This window comes from Erinaceus europaeus, chromosome 7 (assembly GCF_950295315.1).
Source record: "Erinaceus europaeus chromosome 7, mEriEur2.1, whole genome shotgun sequence".
NCBI lineage: Eukaryota > Metazoa > Chordata > Mammalia > Eulipotyphla > Erinaceidae > Erinaceus > Erinaceus europaeus.
In genome coordinates this window covers 46,937,288-46,951,751 of record NC_080168.1, presented here as the reverse complement: position 1 = coordinate 46,951,751, position 14,464 = coordinate 46,937,288, and the positions used below count along the sequence as shown (strand labels likewise).

The 14,464-nt window shown below is 43.6% G+C and overlaps 2 protein-coding genes across 2 annotated transcripts in view; one reads left to right on the top strand and one right to left on the bottom strand.

The window, feature by feature from the left end:
• Positions 1 to 8,309, bottom strand: part of TIMP3 (TIMP metallopeptidase inhibitor 3) — a 56,756-nt gene extending 48,447 nt beyond the window's left edge. Inside the window, exon 1 of the mRNA XM_007540048.3 lies at positions 7,868 to 8,309. Within this exon, the coding sequence (XP_007540110.1) occupies positions 7,868 to 7,988 (121 nt within the window). The 5' untranslated portion in view covers positions 7,989 to 8,309. The remainder of the gene's footprint in view (positions 1 to 7,867) is intronic.
• The window catches only part of SYN3 (synapsin III), a 505,196-nt gene that overhangs the window by 176,583 nt on the left and 314,149 nt on the right, over positions 1 to 14,464 (top strand). The gene's annotated exons all lie outside the window — the stretch shown is intronic.

Here is a 14,464-nt window from a genome sequence, read left to right as displayed (position 1 = left end):
ACACTCCTAGCATACTCTTAACCCCTGATGATAATTGCTTATTTTGCCTTTTACCAGGTTCATCCTAATAAAACTTTCTATTGTTTAAGCCTGTTCTCAGCTCCCTGCTGTGAATCCTTAAGTGCCTAAATCCTAAGCCCCTTTTCAAGTCTCAGGTTACAACACAGCCCTAAAGCTAGGCCCCCTTTAAGTAAAAATTACAACAGCAGATTTTGTACTAAACATTTTCTGTGAATTAGTCCCCCTAATCACCAACCCTATTTCCTACTTTCACCTACACTACTATTTCCCCTGATTTGGCAGACCAGAGCACTCACTTAAACTTGTAAGCAGTAGAACTCATAAGAACTAGTGTGTTTCTAAACCTCTAAGACTGTAGATCTGCTCATGATAATGAATTATAGGTCAAAAGGAGTCCCTCCTAACTTGTGAATTGCAAGCAAGATAAACATTGATGATCCCTGAAGTCAGGAAAGCATGTCCTCATGAAATCTGACACAAGTTATCTTCCAAAAGCCTTAATCTAGGGATCTCAAGAAGCCCTAAGATTTATGAATGAAATAACCCTTTTCTGCAGGCAGCTGGTATATCTGATGCCTGCTGCCCTCATTCAGAGAGATAGCCCAAAGGGTAGAAGGGGTATAGAGAGGGGAAAAAAACAGCCATGCAATATTTAAGGTCTCTGTTTCTGAAATGGTTCTGGTCTACTCAGGATTTCCTCTCTCCCTTTCCCTGGTGCCCACTACACACACACACACACACACACACCTCTCCATAGCCTCGCTCCAACCCCTACCATCATCCAAGGACTGTTTTTCCACCAGCTAAACTTTACCTTGAGTTTTCTTGAGGCCAATTGGTACTGCTTTTTTTTTTAAACCTTTTCCTTACTGTCCCCACCCTCCCTACCCCCAACAATCAGCAAATATTATATTAGCCTCCACTCTCTGAGCTCTAAAAGCCACTGGTAAGTCAGATGGTTTATGTGAACATAATCAGAACCAGGTGCTGAGCAGCATGGGTTGTCCTTTCTGTGGCAGTCAAACTAGCTCAGCTAAGTATATGACTTATAAATTGATCAAGAAATGCCCATTTCCATTCCCCCAAACACTGATTATCTAGCAACCAAGTGAAAATGCCTCTTAGTTCCACTACAGCTGGAATAGATACCCTCTGACCTCCTGTCACATGCTATTTAGTGAGTCCCCTTAGTTAGAATCAATACTCATCTACTTCTGCCTGTCAGAGGTTAATACAGAAGAACAAATCCTAAAACCCATGTCAGCTTCTCTGAAAGGTTATATAACTAAAGCAGGGCATATCCTTTACTTCTTCCATTTACCAGCCCTAAATTCAGCACTCTGGAAGATGACAAGGCTAGTAAATATATGGACCAGCCTATAAAGTTAAGTAGTATGAAATCAAAGGCTCAGTTGCAGAACACTGAAGAATTGTGATCTACCAAGGGTTACATAAACTATTTTAATCCATTTAGTAAAGCAGCCCAAATCATACACTACAACCATACAAATGTAAAATGAATTCACTTTAGTCTAATTCCAACTGCATACTTGTTGGAAGCAACTGTTTGTACATTTGAACAAAAAATTGCATGATGATTATTTGTTGTGGTATTTTTGTAAGAATGGAAAACTGTTAGAGATTTAGATGTCTATAAGGAAATAAATAAGTTATGACATATTTGTTACTATAATGTATAACATATGCATAGAAGTATGTAGTAATATGTAATGTTATTCTAGTATAATGTGATATAGTATAATATTTGAATTTATTTAATATATTTTAGACTCAAGCTACAGGGGTTTAAATATAGGCTCTTCTATAACCTCGAGCCTCTTACCTAATTTTTCTAGTCTTCAGTTTTGTCATCTATAAAAGGAAGACAATAGTATTGCTTGTGTCTCATTGGACTGTTGAGAGAATTTAATGCAGTTAATTACTTAAAACAGTGCCTGGTACATAGTAGCTACACTATAATATTAGTTTTTAAAAACATCGTATGGAATACTATACATAAAAGAAGTGTAGGAGATCTCTGTGTATATAAATTGAGAATTATTTCTAATATACATTATTTAATTAAAAGAAAGCAGATATGTATCATATTCCATTTCTTATACTGACCTACTATTTCTGTTTCTAAGGGAAGAATTACTTTAAATTTATACTTTATATTTCTACTATATAATTTTTCTATATATAGAATATGCCATACACACACACACACACACACACACACACACACACACATATATGAAAAAAGGATCTGGGGAAGGAACTAGAATCAAAAAGAATTTTGTAAATATTTATTTCACTTATTATATATAAGAGTGTTTCACATAAAATAGAATGAAAGGGAGAGAGAAGCTATAGCATGCAGCTCTAGGAATCAAACTGGGGACCTCAGGCATGTAAGTCTAGTGCACTTCCAGTTTAGCTATTTCTCCAGCCAAGGATTTTGCATTTATCTGATTTTAGGTAAAGATATATGGCTGAGGGATGGATGGATGGATGGATGGATGGATGGATGGATGGATGGATATATACACAAAGACACACTTAAAAGTTATATACTAAATGAATACATATTATGTCTTCTTTCTAGACATAAAATGTATTCATTTAGTATATAACTTTTTAAATGTGAGAAATAATTAAAAGGACCAAGGTGATAAAAAGTATTGTTCCCCTTTTAGAAATGAGAAAACTAAATCTAAAGCCAAGAAGTCTCAGAAGAAGGATTTACATTGAGTTCTAGTGGCCTTCCTACCACCTTGCACTACAAGTGGAGGTCACCTACCCAGGAGTTAGTCAAAGTATGGCAGGATTATGACAAAAGCAAGAAAAAGAGGCCTCCTTGTCCCTGATGGCTAGAATGGTAAAAGCCAAATGCAATGGAGAATTGTGTTGTTGTTTCTGATTTTAATTAATGGACTTATTGGAATGTGCCAATCAGCAGTAGTGCTGAATGATTCCTGCTGTTCCTGCAAAGCAAACAAATCCCTCCACTCAAGCCACTTTTCTGTGGCCACTTTTCTAGCCTTATCTATCCAGGGACTGTGAAAGGGAAACTAAAAGGTGGGAGGGGAAATGGTTGACATCAGAGACCCAGCCTTCCACCACACTCATCATATGCATGGAATGGCTTTACTTCACCATGGACCTCAGTGAGATCAACTGATTTTTTTTTTGAATTGGTGATTTAGGGGATATCTTCTAACAAAGAATATTAGAAAGTTTCTTTAATTTTTCTATACTTAACACCATAATATAATAGTAATTCTTTTTACATATATATTTTTTTATTTTCCCTTTTGTTGCCCTTGTTGTTTTTCATTGTCGTAGTTCTTCTTCTAGCATTTGCCCTTCTTCCGTAGCCAGTCAACAGCGTCAGGTTGAGCCTGATGTAAAGTTTCAAGACCTCCTTTGAATCTGGAGAGGTGGCAGTCATTGACTATGTGGGTCATAGTCTGTCTGTAGCCGCAGGGGCAATTCGGGTCGTCTCTGGCTCCCCAGCAATGGAACATAGCGGCGCACCGGCCATGGCCTGTTCAATAGCGATTGAGGAGGGCCCAATCATAACGTGCTAGGTCAAAGCCGGGTTGACGCTTGCAGGGGTCTGTGATGAGGTGTTTGTTCTTTACCTCAGCTGACTGCCAACTCTGTTTCCAAGAGACTGGAACAGAGAAGTTCAGTGTAGGCGTAGGGGACCAGATTGGATGATGAGACGTCAAGCGTTGGACAGGGTGGGCGAAGATATCCGCGTATATTGGCAGGTCCGGTCAAGCGAAGACGTGGGAAATGAACTTAGATGATGCCGCATCCCGACGAATATCTGGCGAGGCGATGTTGCTAAGAACTGGCAGCCATGGAACCGGGGTGGAACGGATGGTTCCAGAAATTATCCTCATGGAGGAATATAATTTGGAATCGACCAAGTGGACATGGGGGCTACAGAACCATACTGGGGCACAGTATTCTGCAGTGGAATAGCATAATGCCAGAGATGATGATCGTAGTGTGGAAGCGCTCGCGCCCCATGAGGAGCTGGCCATTGTCGTAGTTATTAGTAGTTATTGTTGTTATTGATGTCGTCGTTGTTAGATAGGGAAATGGAGAGAGGAGGGGAAGAGAGAGAGGGGGAGAGAAGATAAACACCTGCAGACCTGCTTCGCTACTTGTGAAGCGACTCCCCTGCAGGTAGGGAGCCAGGAGCTCGAACCCGGATCCTTACTCTAGTCCTTGCACACTGCACCACGTGCGCTTAACCCGCTGCGCTACTGCCCGACTCCCTATAATAGTAATTTTAAAGACAACTTTTTCTTCCCCTAAAATGATGTGTGATAAAAACTTCTGGCCAATTGGGCTTATTTTCAATGAAATGTCTTAAGTCATAAGTCAAGTATTCTTCAACTATCCACATCGCTTAAATTTGGGTCTTAGGAAAGGAATCAATGTCTACTTTGAATGCCACTGGTGAGAGTTGAAAAGTTTTTAAAGGATGAATTTTAGCCTCACCATTTAGTAATCTGGTGACCTTGGCAAGCATAGTCTCTTTCAGCTTCAGAGTTTTACATCTGAAAAAAAATGAGTGTAAAACCTATTCTTAAAGTTTCCAGGTGACTGAAGGGTGCAGGATTTGTGGGTAGCGGGCACCTAGCTAGAAATCTAAGATACCCCTTCTTACCTCCAGTCCAACAGTAGCTGTCTATCATCTTTTTAAGAGATCTATGGCCTGGATTTCCTCCTCAAGTGAAAGTAATTCTTCTCAGAAGCCTGACCTATTTTATTTTCTAAGTTGCAATGCACATTGTGGGGGGGGGGAGACAGAGAGAGAGATGGAGAGAGAGTCCATCTGTGTGCACATGCATGTGCATATCACAACTTCAGATCTAATACCAAAAAAATTCACTGGCACTGATCTCTGCCAAACATTTTGGACGGGCCCCTGACACCACCCTACAGCCCCACTCCTCTCTCAGAGGAGACCAGCAAAAAGAACTAGACATGATGGAGCAAATTTCTCTCTCTCCCTGCTGGATGACATGCCATACCATCCCTACCCCCATCCCACCTGCAGAACACCACGCACAGACACACACACACACATTTTCAGAAGGCTCTTTACGCTGCCTGTCCCTTCCTGAGTTGACAAAATTACTAGAGAAGTGCCTGTGGAGGTTAAGGCTACATTCCTTATTTCTACTCCACACCTCCTCCAGAGTCAAGGTTTTGTCAGGACTTTCAGGGGGAGTATGGGTAGGTAGGGAGGGGGCACTGAGATCCTGGCTTCTGCCAAGTCCTTTTCTTTTCCTCACAGTATGTTTTATAAGCCAGTATGTAGTTTATTCTTCTCCTAAACACTTCATTAGGGTGCAGGGCCTGCAGTTGCCATAGAAACACCTTTTAACTCCTCTTCACCCAGAAAGCAGTGCCAGTCCCCAGGGCTTTAGGGGGTGGGGGCATGAGGAAAAAAATAATAACATCTGTAAATGAGGAAAGTGGAGAGAGAAGACCATGTATGGCGAGGCTCCTTAGAGAGGTCTGCTACGCCCACACTGGACAACATGGACCCCAGCCACCAAGAGAAATCAGCCAGGAAGATGTCAGAAGAGGGAACCAGCAGGCCGGCTCAGGTATCATGAATGGCCTGTAGCATTACTGGTGGGCATAAGGGGAATAAGCATTCCTGACATAGTCTCTTCAAGGAGAGAGCTTTAATCAGACTGGAAGCAGAGAAGCCAGAGTGAAGAAAGCTGAGAGCCACCTACTGGACACCATCTGCGTACTGTAAGGCTGCAGGAAGTCACCCAGCAAACAGCTCTCATCCACACCTCCCATTTTTAAAAGCATTATCTCATCCTGCCACTAGTGCAGTGCACCAAACCCAAGCAGAGCAGTTTTGGGTCAGTGCCAGCACATAGAAGATTTGTTGCTTCTTTTTTACTTTGGTGGCCACAATGTTCTGGACTTTGATGACTTCCTGATAACTGAGATTTTTCTCTAGGCAGTTTACTAAGAGAAAGAAGGAATTCTTGAGTAAATCTACAGAAGTTACAAGAAAGTTTCTGAATTAGCAGAGACCACAGCTGGAAATCTTAGCATGCCCATTGGAAGCAGAGGTCTGTTTGAATCTCTTACAACTGTTCTCTGGTGAACTTCCTTTCCAAAGCCAAGGGCAAGGGAGAAGTCTCCCTCTCCCTCTCCTCACATGCCAAAAAATCCTAGTGAATGCACCTAATAATTGTTGAGAAGAAGAGCGCTCCCTGAAGCACCTGTCAACCTCTGAACCCAAGTGCCTGCTCTTCACTATGCAACACCAGAACCACTGCCACCATCATCAGCTCCCAAGGCTGAGCCTATGGGAGTGTCATTGACAGGATGAGAAGGGAAAGGTTAAGTGAAATTTGAATAGGAGCAGTAAGGAAAAGAGGTAAAATCCTTCCAGGTCTTAGAGAACCAAAAAAGATCCTTCCAACCAGTTAACAAACCCAGACAAGCCAAATCTTCCTGGGAGAAAGAAGGGTATACAGCTCTGGCCCCAGGAAACCTCTAAATAGGGTGACCCTAGGTCACACAAACAGCCACTCCTGCCAATTGAACTGCCATTCTAGTCACCACAGCCACCTCCTTGATTTCTCTTAGACTCTGCCTAGCCCACCAGCAACACTGGACCTCTGCTACCTTCCTCGGCCAGGCTCCTGTCTCCTCCCTCTCCTCGTTTCCACTTGTGGAGGCCCACCACACCCAGAATCCAGTGGAAATTTTCCTTCCCCTTTACAACTGTACTTACAACATGCACACTCCATTCTTTACCTCTGAATCAACCAGGCAGAGTGACTATCCCACCAGCCCAATCCACACACACACCACTGCATAGACAACACAAAAATACACACAGCAAACACAGCAGTGTCACTGTACTTGAATGGGACTTCATGAGTAGGAAAGAAATGAAGAGACATTTTCCAGCTACTACTCCACGTCTGGCTTCCAAACACAAGTGTCCTGAGCCCTCCTGAGTAAGTTCTCCCAGGACAGTCAAAGCCCTGAATAGAAACCAGTTCTACATCTTATAGTCTTTCTATCAAGGCATGAACTCCAGCTTAAAATTACCACAGTGATGTGACCCTTGGTATCTTTGTTCGTTTGGTAACAAATTTATCCTCCATTGTGTATTCTCCCACACACACACACACATTAAAATTCTTCCTGTGAATTCTCACAGCTGTGCGATAAGTGATCCCTCATACACACCAGCTTCTGCTTGCTACCAACACTCTCAAATATGGGTCCTCCTGGGGAGGGTCAACCCCACAGCTTTCTTCTCATTTCCCCCTTGCTCACTGAGCACTTGCCCTGAAAAGCAAGGACTTAGCTGGTTTTCAGTGAAAAGAATGAAGTTCATAGGTGCAGAAGATGACTGCAAACTTAGAAAACTTCAAGTTTCTCCTGTAACTCTCTATGCACATGACAGGCAATTTTAAAAAATCCAACATTCAAGCACTTAAGTTGGCATTAAAGTTTTAAGAAACCTCTCCCACCCCTGCCTTCCACCCTCCCCAATGAAAAGGGGAAGTTTCTTCACATCAAAAGGACCCCATAAGGACCTCATGCCTAAAAGAAGAGTAACTGTCGCAAGGGGTGCATTAGCCACTGTGGGCTTTCTCTGCAGGCATCGAATCCTCCCTCAGCTATATAGACACCAGCCCGGGGGAAACTGAGTCTCCCCCACTCCACCCCAAGTCCGGGCAAAGAAAGGAGTGTCACCCGCCCTCCAGGGCAGTGTCACTGTCACAGAGCAGCACACTGGGGATCCACTGGCGACACCAAGAACACTTACCGATGTCAGAGTTGCAGAAGGCATCCTGGGGGTGGCTAGGCGAGCATGTGCACGCCTCGGCGCCCCAGTCCCCCAGGCTCCAGCTGCCCAGGAGCACGATCAGCCCGAGCCAAGGAGTCATTGCGGCTACCGCTGCTGGGTTTGCCGTTCGCCTCTCCAAAGTCCAGTGCAAGCCGCTGGCGGAGGCGCTGCTGCAGCACGAGCTCACCCGCCCACCTGGCAGTACTAGGCAACTTTGGCCTGTGGCGCGCTGCTCTCCGAGTGTGCGGCAGGATGGGATGGGGCGCAGCGAGGCTTCCCGGGCAGCTGGCGAAAGACTACTAGCAGGCGGTCTGTCTGGGGAAGGATCTGTAGCAGGAGCAGGAGCTGCGGGAGCAGAAAAGCTGCAAGAGCAGTAGTTCTCTGAGTGGCCGCCTACTGCCCGCTCTGCGCTGCTGCCCTGCAGTCCAGTGATATAGCTTGGGCCCCTAGGACACCCCTCCTCTCGGGCGCCCGGGGCCCGCCCCCTGCGACCAATGGCTGAGCTGCATTACCTCATCGCCCTCCGAAAGGGGGAGGGGCCGGGGGGCACGGGGCTATGGGGCGGGGCTGCCCCCGGACAGATCAGATCCTTATAGGGAATAATGCCGCTGTGGGCACGAGAGTGGGTGGGCTGGGGTGCTCCGTCATCCCCAGCTAACGGAGTAGGCCCCCTCTGTAAGGCACCCATGCCGCACGCCCATTCAGCTTCCCTAGTGCAGTCTGCCCCAAATCAGCATCAACGACCACCCACCCCAGCAACTGCCCCTCCGAGGTCAGTTGAAACACTATTCTGGATCTTTGGTTGAGCAAAATTAAACTTTTTACTCCCGTGGAATTTGCAGGCGGTACATCAGCACACCCACGCCCCGCTGTTAAATTTCTATAGTAATAGTGTTATGAAGAAAACTAAGCAGGAATGGGTTAGAAATGTCTGTGGAGGGCGCTACTTTCTATGGGACAGTAAGAGCCTGAGATGTGGGAGGTGAAAGGCTCAGCCTTCTGGAAGGAAAGAGCCCCAAGCAGGGTGAACAGCAAGTGCAAAAGTCCTGAAGTGATTAGAAAAATAATAAGTAGAAAGTAAGTGGCAAATGTGAATAGAAAGAGGGTTCTGGGGACTGAGCCTGAGACCAGGAGGATATAGTAATTCTTCCCAGGGCAAAATTTCCATCTTTCTTCTGAGAACTTGAGGGTAAACTGATTGAAACTGAGGCAAAAACCAGATCCTGGAAAATAATCTAGGATTTGTAGATTATTAGTTGTAGTGGATAATTGCTAATAAATAATGCAATGACTGTTTTATTAAATGATGTATTTATTCTACCTTGTGATTTCACCTCACTATATCACAACATCTCCTTTTAGATAGGAAAAACAAAGTATTTTGTAATGTCTAGATGAGAAAACTAGCACAAAAAGGTGGCATAATTTGTTCATCAGTCAGGAGTTCAGTTCACTCATTCATCTTTAGACATTTCTTTCCTAGACTTTAACAACAGTTAGATCTGTGTAAGCGCTGAGCTTTCTTTTTTTTTTACTCACGTCTCTTTTCCTTCCTCCCCCTATTTATTCCATTTCAAAAAAAAACCTTGAATGTTTTGGCTATAGTGCTAGAAGTCTGGAATAACTAGACCCTCTAAATACTGCTCAGAAATGCAAGTCCAGCTTCTCTCAGAAAACCCTCTAGTTGCCTCTCATAGAAGTGACATTAGAATGGCAGCAATAGAACGTTTTATTGGAACTGGTATTTCCAAGAATATCTTTTAAAGTCTTTTCCTACCCTTTTAAAAATCTCAGCTGTAAAGAAAATGTAGTTCCCTTAGTTTTGTCTTGTCTCTATCCAATTTTTAATTCATTGTGAGAGAAATCAAAGAACTGTTTTACTTTTTATGATATTCTGCTTTTTTTTACTTTTTTTTTTTTTTGCCTTCAGGGTTATTGCTGGGGCTCTGTGCCTGCACTACGAATCCACTGCTCCTGGAGGCTATTTTTCCATTTTGTTGTTGTTGTTTATTGTTGCCATTGCTGTTGTTGTTGTTAGAGAGGACAGAGAAATAGAGAGAGGAGGGGAAGACAGAGAGGAGTAGATAAAGATAGAAACCTGCAGACCTGCTTCACCACTTGTGAAGTGAATCCCCTACTGGTGGGGAGCCAGGGTCTTGAACCAGGTTCCTTACACCCTTACACTGGTCCTTGCTCTTCTCGCCATGTGCGCTTAACCCACTGCGCTACCACTCGGCCCCCTGGGTGTTTTTTTTTTTTTACTTCTTTGTTTTTAATGTGGTTGTCCTCTCTAATATAAAGCATATATATATGTTCTGAAGCTGATCTTCTTTTCCAGCTCTCCAGTCTCAGCTCTTAAGAATTTCTCTGCTTTAACTTCAACTTTGGCCTGATCCACAGAGGCCTTAACCTCTTTCAGTGCTTACTTTGACACTTTGCTCATTTTTTTCATGGGATATGATTATATTATTCCTCCCTACCACACTAGAAGCACTTTGAGAACTTAGATATTTATCCATACTGCTTTTAGCTCTCAGAAAACACAAGTGGCTCCCAGGATACCTGAACATGGATAGGACTGGCAGCCCACTGGGTTCTGAACAGTGGGCACTCCAGGGTCCATTCCAAGTATCCAGGTTGAACAAGGGCATACTTTCTGGGATTTGAGAGCTTTGGTTATCCCTGCAGAGTGTAAGTCATGTGAAAGATTTTGTAAGCCTTTCCAGACCAAATCTACTTTGGATAAGCATCTTATGTGATAGAGGCTTTCTCTTCTTTCTGTTCACTTCAGGGTCTGGTCCAAAGTGTCCTCTAAGGGAAGCCTTGGTAAAATATTATGATTAGGCAGGTAACCTTTGAACTTCAACTTCACACAGCAGGTTCCTTCTAGAAAGCATCTGAAATATTTGACACTGGCAGCTACTTAATTATATAAGCTCAAGAGTCATCTGATTGTTTTTCCAGCTGAAAGGGAATGAAATTGTCTTTTGGTTTATTTCCTCTTGCTCTCTTTCCTAAACTGACTATGTAGTGGCTTCGGAGCTCAGTTTTCCTTTAGATTGGGAGGTGGCCTGAGTCAAACCTGAGGGAGGTTCTGACTTCACAGTTATCTGAAGGCCAGTTTAGTCCTCACCCTGAAGAAGAAAAAAGAAAATTCCATGAATTCTATCAAGGGAGACCTCTCTACTAGGATCTCCTCACTGCTCCAGCAGGCAGACCTCATAGCAAGAAGATATTATAGTATTCATGAATCTAATGGTTTGCAAGACTTTCTTTTTCATGACTGTGTCATAAGCTAGGTAGATTCAACTTAAGGCAAGTAGTAAGGAATGAAGATACTACTCTCTCACTTTTCTCTTAACATCTCAAAGCAGTGACAGATTTATAAGCCTGGGAAGGATTAAAAAAAGATAAAAATCCCGACCTGATATTCCCTTCCCTGGAACTCGGCCTCTATTAAGTTAGAAGTACTGGAATCTATGAGGAAGTCTCTCATAGAAGTTCTAAATAAGAACAAAGACTACCCAGTCTCACTTAACAAATGAGGAAAATAGATTCAGACAGGTGAAGGAATTTGCCCAAGGATCAACAGAGCCAAGGTTGGGCAACAGCTATCTCATTCCTTACCTTGACTCTGCCCCACCTCCCTGTGAATGACTGCTTGCACTCTGAGCATGGAAAGCCCAGTCACTCATGGTTCTAAATCTACATTTCTGATCTAAACTTCAGAAGGGTGGATGAGTTTGTTTCTGAGGCTCTTTGTGCAATGTCCACCACGTGGAGAATTCCTCTTGCATTAACTAAATAGTTCTCATGATAAAAATCAGCTCTGCTATCCCCTAGAGGTTTATCCCATGTGTTTTTTTCCCTTCCCTTTCCTAAATTATTATCTAATACTTTTTGAAAACATTCCAAACTTACTAATATAAAGGGATATACGTTCATTCTGGAAGACAAAAAGAGACTGAAGAAGAAGGAAAAAAAAAGCCAAATGGGGCTTGGCAGTAGCACAGTTGGTTACACGTACATAACATAAAGTGCAAAGGCCTGTGCAAGATCCTGGTTCGAGCCCCCGGCCCCCACCTGCAGGGGGGTTACTTCACAAGCAGGTCTGCAGGTGTCTATCCTTCTCTCCCCCTCTCTGTCTTCCCCTCCTCTCTCAGTTTTTCTCTGTCCTATCCAACAACAACAATAATAATAACAACAATGATAAACAACAAGGGCAAAAAAGGTCACCTCCTCTACCCAGACCTCAGTTTCTGCATGAAAGACAGAACTTGGTAGCTTCTAAGAACCCCCATGGCTCAAAAAAACTGAAATTCTCAAGGACAAGGTGAATATTCCTGAAAGGAAAATGGGCCTTGCCATTTTAACAAGTGGAGACAAATTGAATGTGCCCGAGTGTGAAGCACATTCTTCAGTTTCTCAATTAATCTCTGAGTTCCTATTCTGTTCTCTCCAGCAAGATTGAAAACAAAGAGTGTGATAGTGAAGTTGTGGGAGAGACTAGGGGCCTTGTTTCTGAAAGATTCCTTTTATCTGTTTTACCTCTTGAATCATAAGCACTTAAAGTCAGGAAATGTCTTTTGTTATCTCCATTTCTTATTTCCAAAATTTGTGAAGATTCTATATAGTTTTTATATCACAACTTAAATGTGACTTTCTCCAAGAAGCCTTCTCTAATTCCTTCCTCGGTTTTCATCAATATCCTCCAGTGTGTCCATAAAATACCCTGCTGTTATTTCCTTCATATCATTTAGTTGACTATAACACAAGTGTTTGCCCATCTGTTTCTCTTTCTGGACTGGAAGGCCTTTGAATACAGTGTTAGTAACTAATATGTAATGTTGGAACAAAGAAATCAGTTAGTTTTGGTTGAATAAGGAGATTTGCTTGACCCCACCAAACCCGTTGTTATTCAGATTGGCAGGTGGCAGGTAATTCTTTCGGATCTCACAGAGCCCTATTCCTTCAGCCCAGTGCTAGGCGGCGCTATAAGCCAGAAAACATCCATTCCTGAAGAGCCAGTTCACCGAGAAGAAGGCTGGAAAGGCAGTTTCACATTGATCACTGAGGCAGGCACCCATGCCTTTGAGTGGGCGAGACTAACCCCTCCCGTCTACTCTGGCTACAAAATTCTCAATCAGCTTCCCCTCCACAGCTGATCCGTTTCTTCACAGCATAGCTAGCTAGCCATTTGTCAGCCCAAGAAGAGACACATTTTAAGAGAGTTATCTTCTTATGAATCATGGCTGGGGGTGGAGGGTGGGGTGAGATCCGGGAGACTTGGAGCACATAGAAGATGCCAGGGCCCCCCTTTTCGTAGGGCAAAGCTGACTTCTTCAGTTTAAACCAAGAAAAAGCACTGTTGAGAAGTGTTGTTTCTGTTGCTTCCCAGGGAAACATTTCTGTTTTTTCATCCATTTCTCCTTCAGACCCTAGCTGCAATCCCTTCCCCCAAAACCCACAGTCCAACTGAAAGTCATTACATTCACATATTCTTCTCTAAGCCACAGACAGTTCTGGTCCACCCATTACCATGTGCCCTGGCCACACCTTCAGTGGGTGGCTGCTCAGCACCAGGGATTAATGAACCTGACATGGTAGGTACTTCAGTTCTCTCTGTGTCTGGCAATGGCAGGAAATGAACATCTTTCTTTGCTTCCATCTGGAACCAGTTTCAAAGCACTAAAAGTGCAGGACATCTCTTGCCTTAGTTCTCCAGGGGAGAAGACCCCCTTATAAAATTGTCTAAATTCACTTGAAACCTGGGAATTTTGCATTTCTTTCCAGGAGGAAACTATACCTAGGGATTTTAAAGCCAGAAAACACAAAGGACAGGCATTCTATGCCCTGTGTTTTCTGGGATGTTGAAGGTGGAAGAAGTTAATATTTCAGCTTTTGTTTTAAAGAAAAATATTGATGCAGATTCCCATGCCTGAAGCTCAAGTCCCAGGTTCAATCCTCTGCACCACCATAAATTGGTACTGAGCAGTGCTCTGGAGAGGGAGAGGAGAGGAGAGGAGGGGAGGGGAGGGGAGGGGAGGGGGGAGGGGAGGGGAGGGGAGGGGGAAGGGGAGGGAGGGGAGGGAAGGGAAGGGGAGGGAAGGGAAGGGAAGGGAAGAGAAGAGAAGGGAAGGGAAGAGAAATAACTATGCTCGGTTAGTTGATTACTTCTGTAAAGGGTTCTATGAAGTGAAGTAGAGGGGGAACTTCTTTTCCTCAGACTATTTTCATGTCTTCCTTATGCCCATAAAGTTCATGTGTGTTTCCTTTAAAAACGAGGAACTCCTTTGTGGTTTCTTTGGAGGCTCAGCTCTGCAGAAGATATGTGTGAGTCCTCTGCTGGGCATGCTGAAGACTGAGTAGGGAATGGGCCAGACATGTGGGCAATGTCCTGTCAAAATGGGCTGGCGATTCTGTTTTGGCCAAGGTACTTGTACTTTCTTCAATGGAACCTGGTAAAACTAAAATTGATGGTTCAAGAAGAATGTATATTTCACTCTCAGGAAGAAGAGATCTGAAGATATCTAGGAGTTCTAACCTATCCATCTCATCATTTAATTCTCTTTTTCC